This window comes from Sesamum indicum, linkage group LG5 (assembly GCF_000512975.1).
Source record: "Sesamum indicum cultivar Zhongzhi No. 13 linkage group LG5, S_indicum_v1.0, whole genome shotgun sequence".
Lineage (NCBI taxonomy): Eukaryota > Viridiplantae > Streptophyta > Magnoliopsida > Lamiales > Pedaliaceae > Sesamum > Sesamum indicum.
In genome coordinates, this window is record NC_026149.1 from 12,873,497 (window position 1) to 12,887,438 (window position 13,942).

General features: G+C 36.1%; 2 protein-coding genes and 1 pseudogene across 3 annotated transcripts; 1 reads left to right on the forward strand and 2 right to left on the reverse strand.

Moving 5' to 3' along the window:
- On the reverse strand, positions 608-3,621 carry LOC105162517 (annotated as a pseudogene).
- LOC105162518 (OTU domain-containing protein At3g57810-like) lies at positions 5,149-8,595 on the reverse strand. Its single transcript, XM_011080557.2, has 6 exons — positions 8,447-8,595; positions 7,068-7,698; positions 6,741-6,862; positions 6,333-6,373; positions 5,826-5,924; positions 5,149-5,586 (listed from the first exon to the last, which is right to left on the reverse strand). Exons 2-6 carry the CDS (start codon positions 7,657-7,659, stop codon positions 5,415-5,417), a joined length of 1,026 nt encoding a protein of 341 aa, XP_011078859.1. The 5' UTR covers positions 7,660-7,698; positions 8,447-8,595; the 3' UTR covers positions 5,149-5,414.
- On the forward strand, positions 9,749-13,675 carry LOC105162519 (protein cornichon homolog 1). 2 transcript variants are annotated; one of them, XM_011080559.2, is made up of 5 exons: positions 9,749-10,055; positions 11,475-11,656; positions 12,284-12,406; positions 13,210-13,301; positions 13,372-13,675. In XM_011080559.2, exons 1-4 carry the CDS (start codon positions 9,981-9,983, stop codon positions 13,274-13,276), a joined length of 447 nt encoding a protein of 148 aa, XP_011078861.1. In that variant the 5' UTR covers positions 9,749-9,980; the 3' UTR covers positions 13,277-13,301; positions 13,372-13,675. The 2 variants fall into 2 exon arrangements, with proteins under 2 accessions (XP_011078861.1, XP_011078860.1); XM_011080558.2 differs by having other exon boundaries at positions 9,751-10,055; positions 13,210-13,675.

Here is a 13,942-nt window from a genome sequence, read left to right on the forward strand (position 1 = left end):
TTGTAATTGACCCTTTTTCTTTTCTTTTTTCACATGTTCCTACAATCTTTTGAAATTCTTAATTATAAATCATTTCAATTTATTTTGGCATTACATGTATTAAATTATTTCAAATTTTTAACTCTCATTTTAAATTATATTTTGTGAACGATTGATGGATTTTAATACGATTCTCTCCACACAAATTTCAAATCTACAAAAAAAAATAATTATCATATTGGAAAAATATGGACTAACAATTTTGTATAAATTTAAATTGAGATAGTTACAATATCTGAAGCAGATTATCCCTTAAATCTTTTGAATGTTGATTCAAGGGATAAAGTTTATTCTTAAATCGAATGCGTAATCTCTTTCAGTTTTATGGAGCAATCTATATGGCACGTCGAAATATGCCTAACTTCATGGAGATCAAATTCTACCAACTCACGTTATAAATTTATAATTGTTGTCCTGTAACTGATGTATAATTTAAAAAAAAAAAAAAAAGTCATCAATAACAGTGTTGATGCAATATGTCCAAATTTTGTCCCATTAAAATTCTTCCATCTTCACAATTTAGGTACTTGAATTCTTTGGAGTACTCTAAAAAACCTACATCATAAGATGCTAAAACAAAAATCTATACAACATATAATAAGGTGTTAACTTCTTCACTACAATTTGATGCAATCAAGATTGTCACAAACCGTTCTCATCCTCGGCCGGAGCTCCGGATCCAGTTCAGTACAACTAAGCGCAACGTGAAACGTCGCCACAACTTGCTTCTTTGCGTGAACCTCGTGTAAAAGAGCAGGGTCTATAACTTCCGACAATGGTCTCTCTTCACGAAAGACCTTTCTCACGACCCCCTCAAGCCCCTTGCCATCATTGTCCGGCCCGCCATCCGGTAGTCGACCCGTAAGGATCTCCAGAAGCACGATCCCGAATGAGTACACATCGCATTTCTGAGTGAACCGGCTGCCTGCCTCTCGGGCCTCGGGTGCCACATACATAACAGTTGATGAGGTCGAACTCTTGGAGCCGACTATGGTTTCGCTTGGCTTTTGCTTTCTGGAAGCTGAATTTGCAGACTTTGAAGTACCTGGCACGAGCCGGGACAGACCAAATCCAGAGATGTAGGGTTTTAGGTCATCCTCTAGGAGGATTTTTGATGATCTTATGTTTCCATGGGTGTACTTTCTGTTGCTGCACTCATGGATGTGCATTAGACCCGTTGCAGCTTCTTGGGCGATTCTAAGTCGAACAGCCCACGACAATGGGGGCGAGTTTAGTCCTGCAACATTTGAAGAACATAATCAAAGAATGTTAACCTCGGAAAGGGATTTAGACAACTTCTTTAATTCCTTTGTGTATGAAGAAATTGTTGTAATGAACCCAGAGTACGATGACAAAGATATTCACATGTCAATGGTGCGCATTTAAGTTCATTGAAGCAACCAAACAAGAAACATATAAGTTCTTCTTTTGTCTTTAACGTTTCTTGTTCGGTTGTTTATGTTCAGCCAATTGTCTACTCAATTCTGCAGGAGAGAAGAACCTTATATTTCTAAGCTGGAACCATCACTCGTTTCAAAAGAGTTATCAGTTCAGACAAATGAGATAGAACATCGAGAACGTAGCTGACAAATTTTACATTAAATGCAAATCAACAACTACACCAAGAGCTTCCAAGATGCCAGCTTTGTGGACGATAATTTCTGAGATATGATCCTAGTTATTCACAAGACAATTGACGACTATGCAAAGACTTTACACCTCCAAGATTGTTGCCTTCCACTTTCACCCGGATCGAACAACTATGCTAAAGACTACCTAGTCACAACGACCTCCACACAATATTAGCACATTGAAACAATACAATGATGTCCTAAAGCAGAGGAAGATGAAGATCAAAGTTTACCTCACGTTAAACTTCTGACAACAGACAGTTTCTACTTTTAACACCCCTAAAAAGAGGATGAACGTCAACCTTAATACGTTGTAATCTTAGGATATAACTCCAAGAATCAACCTTAGCTATTGCTAGTCCCCAAAATCTTGTTACCGACCTCTAACACAGTAAGCCTTTCTGATACAATGACTACTTATTCCTCAGCATTCCACATTTCATCATCACAACCAATGCAATGTTCAAGAGTAGTTAGCTCAAACAACAACAGTACATCGATCATTCCAAATCAAAATTCATATTGCAAGAAAACCACATTTAAAATCACAGAAAATGCAGATAAAAATTCAGAACAATGAAAGGAGATCGAATAACTCTTACCATGCAGTGCATTGTGCAAGCTCCCATTGGGGATAAAATCAGAAACCAGCAATTTTTCATCACTAGCATAGTAACATGCTCTCAGCCTCACAATGTTGGGATGCTGCACCCTACCAATGGCCTCCACCTCAGCCTCAAACTCCTTAAACCTCCACGTGGCATTGCCCTCGGCCTCGCTCAGCCGTCTCACCGCCACCACCTCCGGACCACCAACACCCTTTCCTCCAGAAACCACCACGCTGATGCCCTCAACAAATCCTCTAATTCCAGACCAAAGCTCTCATCCACAACAACAAATTTACCCTTCTGCCCCTCCTCGCCGCCGGCCGCCTCCGTCACTGCATTTTCTCTTCCCATTTTGCCCTGCTCCATCTTCCATTTTCTCTTAACCACCCATAGTGAAGCAAACACAATTCCTACCACCAGAGAAACCCCAAAAACTACAGAAACTGCCATCAACCCACTCTTTATCTTTCTATTTTCCAGAAGCCCTTTTGAGGAAATACCAGAATTCTCAGGGTTGTTCAAGAATCTTGGATTCTGAGCTTCAGTTGGGACTGTACATGGAGTGCTTAATGGAAACCCACAAAGATAAGGATTCCCTGAAAATGCAGTGGGCCCTTGGTTTAACAGTGACCCCACCTGAGGTATTTTTCCAGTGAGGTTGTTGTGCCGGAGGTCAAGGCTAACCATCACCGGAAACTGGCCAAAACTCGCCGGTACCTCACCGGAAAATGCATTATAGGAAAGGTTTAGAGTCCCTGTCAAATGTGTCAAATTGCTTAGATTTTCAGGGAGTGAACCATTGAAGTTATTGGAAGAGATATCAAGATGAACGAGGTTTTGAAGGGTGGTGATATCATGAGGCAAAGGCCCACCGAAAGAGTTCTGTGAAAGATCAAGAAAAGTGAGAAATGAGAGAGCACCGATTTCTGATGGAATGTAGCCTGTGAGATTCTTGCTGGAGAGTGAAATGGAGGTCACTTTGTGGTAGGTTGGATCACAGGTGATCCCAGCCCACTTACATGGAGTTGAATCCGAACCGGACCAAGAAACAAGAGCATGTTTTGGGTCTCCTGCAATGGCTGCTTTGAGAGCTAAGAGTGAGAGACCATCTGAGTTCACTGAAGAAGTGAAAGAAATGCAGACAGTGAAGAAGCAAAGAAAGTTGAGTACAACAACATAAGTACTAGAATGCTTCATCTTCTGTCTTCGTTTTCAGTAAAGATTTTCAGTGCATGCTTGCGCAAGAAATTTCATGGGTTCAACAGAAATTGATGTTAAAAATGAATGAAGATTCAATCTTGACAAATGTTTCTGCTACCACGAGTTGCAAAAAGGATATATGATGCAAGTTGGTGAGTGTGGGGGGGGGGGGGGGGAACAAGGCTGGTTGGAGAAAGAGGATGAAAGATTTGTTTCAATTTGAAAGAAGTGAGATTAGATGGATTTTCGAGGTGGAGTAATGCTCATGTTCTTTGACTAAAAAATTGATATGATTTTTCCTTTTGCAGTTGTGATTTGTTCTTAATGTGTAGTCTTGGAATTCATTAATGTTGTCAGGATGTGGCTTTTGTTTCGGATATTAATATTTGTCTCCGATTTATGCAGCTGTTGTTTGAATGTAGCCTTTACCTTAAACGCAATGTGAGTCATTACTCAATTAGTTTTGTTTCTTGCTTCCTTGAAATTTGTATTGTATCCAAAGTGTTGTTAACCTTTCCTTCCTTCCATCTTTCACATCAGACAAATAATATCAATTATTCAGTTCCCAAATTTGTTTTGTTTTTCTCTGGGATATGAATTATATCACTTTGGATTTATTATTAAAAAAATTACATTATATGTCATACTATTTATATATGTATATAACAAAATATATGATATATGTACAAAATATTACACTAAATTGCATGGGGACTGAGTAGTTGGGGAGGAAAGAAATGAGAAGGTGAGTTGTTTGGCAATAGAAAAGAAAAGTGTATAATAGATTGGCTTTCATGAGAAGAGTGGGGTGTTTGTGTATATGTCAGTCAGGAAATCATGCAGCATTCAGCACATGCTCCATATTCCCTTTCTGAGATAATCAAATTTGCACTTATAGGGGTGTTTTCGTGAATTCACTAAAGAAAGATTCAAATTTCAGTGGAGAGGACAACCAGAAGCACCAAAGAAAACCAGTGGATGAGAGGCCCAGGCACTCGACAAAGGGGAACTTGTTCAAGCAAGAAACTAAAAAATGAAAAACAAAATGATTTTATATATATATATATAAGTTTAAGGGTTAGATCAGGTTAAACTTTTCATGACCACCCCAACTAAAGAATCTAAACAACACAAGAAGGTCTGTTCATCAAAATTCATTGACTCGTAACCTTAAAGTTAAGTCCAATTTTTACTAAATTAAGTATATACGCCGGCCACCACCATCCTTTAGACACCCACACAAAGTGGCAACTTTATGTTTTCAATGAGACTCAAACTAGTGACGTTCAGATATAGGAGTAGAGAAAATTCATTTGATAGAATATAAAATTACCATTCAGCCCTTGGAGTCGTACATAGTATGACCTTTTGCCATGCTTAGCAGGAGAAACACAAGATGGGAATGGGACATAGGGACTAAAGACAACTGCTACTGGTGGCAAATGTATGATAAAAGTTTTGAAAGTAAACCTTTATATCCCAAACACAAGAAATACTTTAGACAAGTGAATATGCAAGAAAATGCACTTTCATGACAAGTGTGGTCCATGAAACTTGGCTACTGCTTCTTTTCATCATAGAAAGTGAGAACAGGCCATGCCCAATTCACCTTTACAAAAATGGGGACAAGATTTTGGTGCAACTCTTGATTTGTAAGTTTTCAGAGGAAATAAATCCAGCAGAAGTTTCAGTAATTCAGAATCATATGTCATTACTACGTCATGCACGCGTTTTCCAACTTATAATTAAGATCAACATATTCAATGACATGAAATATACAGTTGATTCACAGAAAGTTCTCAGCTACTGATGTTCTCGGGCTAACCATAGTTACGTAGAAACGCTCTATTTATACTCTGAAGTTGCTTGGAGTCAGCTGCTGCATAGTGCATAATTCCTTAAAAACTCAGCCGTTTATCGTTTATGGAATGGCATCTCAAAGTCTTGGCCTTGCCCCTCCTTTACCAGGAATGTGAAGTGCATCATAATGACCATAACCATGGTAGAGGACTAGAATAGGATTGTCCTTACCATACTCTTGCCCATACTCAGCAATAGATATCAAACCACCAGACTCTTGGTCGAGCATGTAGACTGTGATTGGCATCCTGCCAGTTGGAATTTATTAGTTCTTGCATCACAATTTCTTTATTTAGGAAAATTCTTACGGGAGGAGCCAATCACGTCAATCAGCACCCAACAACTAGTCATAGGAAGTATTTGGTAAGGTAACAGGGCCAAGGTGATTGTTCTAACTCGACCAAAATTAGTCACTTAAGAAGACTAAACAGATAAATGCGGACAACTACCACTACCAGCTGCTATTTAACTCTAGATGTAGACTTACTGGAGAACATGAGAAGCCATCAATAATTCAGGTTCACCTCCCCATACATGAGGCTTCCTTATTTGTGAAACGTATGTATCAAAATCGCCTTCTATGAACCTGAGAGATTAGTGAAAATCATAAACTACATATCATCAGCCAAGCAGAAGAAATCGTTGTAACATATTTGATACAGAATTAGATGAATCTGTGAATTGAAGCAAGATCAAAGATATAAAGGAAAGGAATTTGTTGGATAAAGCTGGTTACTGAAAGCATCTCTATGTTGTTTCCAGAAGTCATAAATGATAAACTTTGCACATGCCATGGAAAGACACTGTATGGTCGGTATTAAATAAATGCATGCAGAAGTTTATAATTAGTTTAACATCTTCTAAAAAGATGGAACAACATAAGGTATCACGAGGAGAAAAACCAGAAAATATAGTAAATAAAACGCTGTCGGCAAGCTATGAACAAAGAGGTCAAACAGAAAGGTCACAAACAATGAAATTTGAGTAGACTGACCATTCTGTTTCTTTCCGTCTCTTGATAAATTCATCAGCCACCTAATAAGATTGGCAGATTCACTATTAGAGGACTAACGTTTCAGATATTATCAGAACAATTGACAACAGTTGGAACATTCAGATTCACTGGAATTCCAGGAACTTTCTTAATTTAAATTGTCAAGTGAGGCGTCTTAATTTGTTGGCCGAATACAGGAACTTCATTCAGATCAAATTTTATCTTTCCCAAAGTAACGTTTATCTTCATTCTCATGTCGATCTTTTCCAGCTTACCATTAAACATAATCTTCTCCCAAATAGTAAATTAAACAACAGATTTTGGGGCATGATACCTCTTCAGTCTAACTTTTCATACAAGTGGCGTTGCAGTTTAGCAAAAGTAGGAAAATAGAAATCTCAGACATACTCTAGCCCGTAATTCATCTGCTAGTTCCCTTTGAAGGTTCTCATTTGGAACAGGCTTTCCTGATCGTATGCAAGCTCCATGAGCAACCGAACGGAACAAGCATCTCCCATCTCCAGGTATTCCTGTGAAGTATGGAGCATAACTATCAATCAAAGAAAGCTGATGCATATTAACAACATTTATTAAACTGGGAAAGCATACTACCACCAGGTTAAGGCATTGCAATAATGACTAACATTGTGATCTTTAAGATCCTAATTGATTTAGAATTCCATTAGCAGATGCCTGGAGAAACTACAGGGAATCAAGTAATCAGATTCTACTAACCAATCACAGCGTAGTCTGTCAAGAGTTTCTTCTTGTGAGAATAGTCAGCAGAAGAAGCATCACAATAACCTTCTTTCTTTTCATTTCCCTCCGGCGCTTCAGCATAAGAAGGTTGAGAAGTAGAAAAACAAACTAACAAACTGATAAAAAGGCCAGCAGATACACTTTGCTGTTTCCAAGAAAAAGGTCCTAGACTACATTTTATTTTGGAAGTTTGTGTTTGTTTAGGCACCAAAAGTCTCAGACTTATGTCTGGGTTTCCAGTTGAAATGTTGACTTGTGTCTTTCGACGACGTCTGGGACTTAGATTGCTTTTTACCGTCAATGAATGGCAACTAGTATTACGTTTGGCTGTCATAGATCCAAAGCAGTTCCTTTGAAATGCTTGAAGGCCATTTACAAGTGAACAAGAATTTGCTTTCGATGCAAAGGTGGTAGAATAATGCAATCTTGGATGCTTGCTCAAGGTATAGTAATAGCATGTGGATTGCACAACGGCATCAGAAACACGAACAATCATATGTCTTTGTACATTTCCAATTAAGCAGACTGCATTTTTGGTGCACGTGCTGATGGGAGTACAGAGAGTCATCTTGGCATAGCCTTAGAGCAAAGACACAGAGAAAGGAACCTTACGGACAAAAAGAATCAATCAGAACATAACATAATAAAACTTGCACTTACACAAACCAACTTAAAAACATAAATCAGCCATCTTGAAGTCTAAAAACTGGGACAGAATTCACATATTTCTCCTACTGTTAATTAATCTTAACCCTTTTAACTATAACGATAAACAAATGCATACATATGTGAATGCACAAACACACTATCGCCAATACAAGAAAAACTGAAGCTTTCTAGTGCAAATTGCCACAGTACTGGCAATATACACACAGAAAAACTCAGGAATAAAATGTATAAGCTAACCAAATTCATGTCCTGTGTGCAATAAGTAAAACACACAAATAATGCAACAAGAAATATAAACACATTGACCTGCAGCCTCATGAACTATATATACACAAACGACAGCTGCATCAACAAGATTTTTCACAACTCCAACAAACTACAAAATCGAGGTTCAAATATGTAATGCATACAAATATAATCAAATAAATACATAAAATTAAACATAATAACCTGCCTTCGATGCCACACACACACAAGAAATTGGCACTTTAATATTATTCAGAAGAAGGAAAAAAAAAAAAAAAGGCTTGAATATCCAAATTAAAGATTTCAGTGTCAACTGTCAAATACAAAAGCAGACAATAAAAAAAAGGGTGCAATAAACTCAACCAAAAAACAATAAGCAAATGAAGCTGCTGCTGAATAAAAGCAAAGAACAAATTGAGCGTACGGAAAGAACAAATTACCAGCGAATCTTCTGAGGGAATGAAAAATTAAACTGGAAATGAAAATGGGTTTCACGTTCTTGCTTTGTCTGGATGATTTGTGTTCAAAGCTCTCCCCGGTGAAGTTTCTCCAGCCGAGAGGAAGCTCCAGACGACAAAAAGACGCCGTCCGTCGTTGGGCCGAATCTTGGGCTTCGGAGTATTAGTATGGGCCATGGGCTCAATCAAAATTCTATCTAATAAAAGCATTAATATTGGGTTGGGTAATTATATCTATATATATGTATTCAATAAGATTGTATTCATAATTACATAATTTAATACATTCAAAAATTCAAACATTAATCCAATAAATTAATATTTTTAATATATTAAAAAATAATAAAATAATATATTATTATTAAAAGTAGACTATATATCTGCATTCGTTCACCGAACTTAAACTCACAAACTCTTAATTGTTACGTCAACAAACAAATATATTTAACGAGAATCAAATTGACAAATATACTTCTCGAGCGTTATAACTTTGAGGCTTTGAACTTGTAATTTCAAATATTTTTTTGTCTGTGCACCTATTAATTTTTAAATGTGATTGAATTTATAATAAGAAAAAGTTTATTATATAACCTTTAATTTAAATCTATTGATATATTTAATCAGTATTTAATATCTGACATTTATTTTTAAAAATAATATCGAAGATGTTTGTATCTTCTTATTGGAAAATCTGACAAGAAATTTTAAATTTAAATTATCCATAGCACTATATTTTTTCAAATTATTTGTTATTTTACTCACTAGTTATATCTTGGCAAAACATGTATTTTGATTAAATATAAGGGATAATTATATCGTATTTGTCAAAATTTTGTATTATTATACGTAAATCTTTTATAATTTAAGAAAATATATTTAGTATTTTAATATTTATTTTCATCTAACAAATAAATTTATTTATTAATAAAAAACCATCAAATTTATTGATATTAACATATAAATTAAATAAAAATTAGTATTTATTTCCGATTGATTTATTATTAATTTATTGTATGTCAAATATTTTTTCAATCCAAATTACCTTTATAAGAGTAACGATATTCGGTAAATTTTGACTAACAGAATAATTTATTTTTTATGAAAATAAATATTAGAATATTAAATGTAATCTTTCAAGTTATAAAAAATTTACGTATAATTATATCAAAATTGAAAAGAGGACAGCATAGTTACCGGTAAGTTTAATAAACTCAACAAATAATATTTAATGATTGTTTTTCATAATAATAATAATATGCAAACACATAAATAGCTTTGTGAGAGTCGTTCTCTCACCAGACCACCTTTGCCCATTACTTTATAGACTGCGCAGTCTGTAAAGCGTGTTAAACTCAATTAATAATTGCTATGATTTCAGACCACCTCTGCCCCAATTACCTTGATAGTTGATCCTCTGTTTGAATGATCAAAGGATCCAAGAATCTTGCAACTGTGCGACAGTAAATTGTAGTGTTCTTCCCCTCAGAGAGACAGAGAGAGAAGAAGAAGAACACGTATGGCTTGGGAACCTATTATCTGGATAATCTTTTCAGTACTTAACCTTGCACTCTTAGGATTAAACTTTTACCAGGTATATTCCTTGCTTTTGAGGGTTTCTTTTCCCCCTTTGTTAAAGCCCTTTTGATAGTGTGCTTTATACTCGCAATGCGGTGTTGGGTTGGTGAGAAATTTGAAATCTTGATAGCAAAGAGCAGTAATAAAGCATGTTGTGCCCGGACAAGCAAAGCCCAGTTGGCTTTGAGTTCTCTTTGATTACTTGGAGCAATAAAGATGTGATTTTGTTGGGGGGTTTCTTGTCTATTTGCTAATCAGATTCGTCGCTGTCCATGAATCGTTGGACCTTCCTTTTACGGAGCTAATGACTGAGTAGAAGAGAGAACTTGGATGAAATATTAAGTGATTTGTAAAGAAAAATCCTGAATCGTTGCCCTGGTTAACGCTTTTATGGGTATATTGTTTTCACATTATATTAGGCATTGGAATTTCGAGCTTCATTAGTTGCAAGAAAATTTATGCTTTAAATTTGTAAGAATTTTTTATTGTTTTTGTAAAGAGTTGAGTTCCTAATTTGCATCTTATGAAGAAGCAACTAAGGCAGCGTCCTGCCCTGGTTTTCGTTCTTGATTTAAGTTGAGTAGTAGATGTAGTTTGGAGTAAGGATTACAGACCTACTCTGGTTCATAAGAAACCCTTGAAGTGAATCCAGTTGTTCTAACTTCTACGTCCTACAGAACCATGGGCCATGTAACGGAATACTGTTCAATGGATCTCGTGATGAATTAAGAAGAGATGAATCAAAAGCTTTTTGTTTATTATTATTTTCCCGAAGTTGACATTAGTTCACAGAATTTACAGGCTCGTAGGTTTAGATATGTTTTCTTGAATGCTGAACCATAGCAATTTGAAGACTCGTTTAGATTTTATTTTTGGGTCTGCCTGCAGGACACACAAGTTGTCTGCTATGACTTGCATCTTAGAGCCACAGAAATATATTATCTTGCTAATGTTGATGGATCTTAAACCTCACGAGGTTTCTATTAAAAGCAAAATAGCAGAAGGAAGATGAGACAAGAAATACTTTAGGGTATAAAGACATAAAAAAGTGATAGTTAGGGACCGTTTGGATTTCATGGGACATTTAAAACAAACAACTATTTTGGTTTTTCTATTTGATTTCTATATGTGGTGATTCCCACGTACTTGGCAAACTTCTCGAGTTTGGATATCCCCGAAGCGTTTACAACATTCTTGTTCTAGTAGATTGATATATTAACTTGAGTCTGTGGCTGTGCTATGATACGATCTCTTTATCTGGATTTATAGTTGCACATTTTGAAGTAACTAGAGGGCTTCCTAACTAAGATTTCCTACACGTGCATTAATTTCCTGATGATTTTCTTAAATGCATCTATGTAGTTGTCAAAGAATTTGTGCTCCAGACATGGTTCGACATCTATATGCATCTGAAAATATGATATGTTTTCTGTAGTTCCTAGGCTTCTCGGATTTGGAGGCTGACTATTTGAATCCCTATGAATTATCATCGCGCATCAACTCTGTGATTGTTCTTGAGTATTTATTGCATGGGGTATTCTGCATTATGTTTCTCGTGACAGGGCATTGGGTCATGTTCCTAGTTTCACTGCCTCCAGCATACTATAATCTGAAGCAGTAAGTTTTCATCTAATCATATTTTCATGCAGAACTTCACATGCAGCATTTCCTTATTCTTGATCGTGCTATCTGTGATATACTATTCTTTGACTGTTGCTGTTAGTTTTCAATTGAGCTATTTATCTCCGTTGCATAACCGATTTGTTAATTCCCTAAGGAAAGAACATTGCACTAGCAAAAATAGCTCGACATAGAACGTAATACAGTGGAACAAAGAGGTTATAATGGTGTGACACAGTATTTGGAAGCAGATCGGCAAAGAAAAAAGAAAAACAAAAGATGCTTTTATTTAAATAATCACGTGTCGTCATGTGACTAAAGAAGTTAGAATGACTATATGGGAGAGGCAAAAAGAAGCTTATAGATTGTCCCACATCATCATGTGAATTGTGAATGATGTTTTTGACGAGAAAAATAAAAAACTTTGAATAGATTCCTCATATGTTTGTACGATCCATATGACCTGACTTTCTGGGTATACTGATCATGAAGGAATAAAAGAATCATGAAAATTTGATGCTGTTGAATCTGTCCATGTGTTGTACTACTCTTTTGTAGTTTCTGTATTACTTGAGCTTGAAATGTTAACTTTTTTCCTGCTCAACTCTTTGTTTTTGTATTCAGGTATCTATCAAAGCAGCATCTTGTTGATGTCACCGAGGTTTTTAGAGTACTTAATGCTGAGAAGAAAGTTCGGTTGGTCAAGCTTGGCTTTTACGTGGTGTTCTTTGGTCTAGTCATTACCAGGTTTGCAGAATACTTTTTTTCCTCTTTAATGCTTTTATTTAACAAAGAGTGCACGCAATTCTTACTTTATCATTCTCATTAAACTATGTTGTTAGGATATAGAACTGTTGCTGCAGGGACATTCTCTGCCGTTCCTTTAGTCCTCTACTCCAGTAACAAAGAATTAGATTTTCGTTCCTGGATACATGAATTTTAGAATATAGTTACTGCTAGCCAAAAATAGACAGTCATCTTTTGTAGTATATGGTTCGAGTTTTGAATGTAGAACATCCTCGTTGACTCCTTCTCGGCCTAATACATTTTTGCTTGGTTTTGCATGGAAAATTCTGTAAAATACTGTCATAATTTTCTTTTACAAGCTGTTGCGAAGCAACAATACTGTTTCATCACTTGTTAGATACTTGGAACCTGGAAATACATTCCGTTTGGCATTCTTTCACCTTTTCCACTTCTTCCTTTTTCTAGCACTTGCAGCCCGTCTTTTTATACGTGCGGATACGAGTATCAAGCAATTAGGCTGATTAGTTCTAGTGAGACAAGACATCTCAAATCAACAGAATCCCCGATTTTATCTATATAACACGGCCTGAATCTTCATAGTGTCTATGTTAGGTTAGAGTCAAGTCGGTTCCGCCAAATGTCCTTAGGCTTATCCCAACGTTAACTATGTAATCATCTAGTTCTATTTTAAATAATTCTGTCCATTACTGAGAGGATAACACCTAGTCTAATCTACTAGAGATTTTTCTGCTCTATACCCTGTGACGAATCGTCTATTTATGACTACAAATGCTAACTTGCAGGCTCGCTTTATCTGTCGTATTTGTTGTGTTCGGTGACGACGACGAAGCCATACACTGGTTTGGTTGACACGCTGAATTTCATAACCCGTCAGGTTGATTCTTCACACGTTCATAGCACTGTAGCAGTCTGAGATGAAGTTTCTGATCAGCTAATATGAACAGTGTGTCAAACTCGGTCAACACGGTTAGGCCTTTCGTCGTCTCTAGCTAACTCAGCCATCGAACGTTCCATCTCCCCAAAACCGGCTAATTTTGGTGCCTCCGGAGTTACATCTTAAGGCAAGAATTGGTTTCTTGAATCTTTAATGTCTTCAGATGGCTTATACTTGTAGATCTTGACACAGATTTTTTGCACTTTGATCATTCTAACCTGCTGTTTTCTCCAAACAACTTGTAAATTTGATTGTGATTTATGTTGGAAAATTGAAGTGTTTGATTGTGAAAGAAGCTTTTCAGAAGGACGAAAGGGTGGAGTTTGGGTCATTTATTTCGGACGTGCTTTTGAAAGGTCGCGTCGACAAAATATTCTCTTACGCCACATTTGAAATATGGATTTCAAATTTTCGGTAACAAATGATTTGTTTCGAATATTGATGAATTTTGAATTCTTTTAATACGAAGTTATATGCAATTTCTTATACTATCAAATCCTTTTGTCAAATTCAAATACTATCTTAAATAATATGTTAATTACACTTAAATTATTTCTTAAAATATAAAATTCACTTTTTCG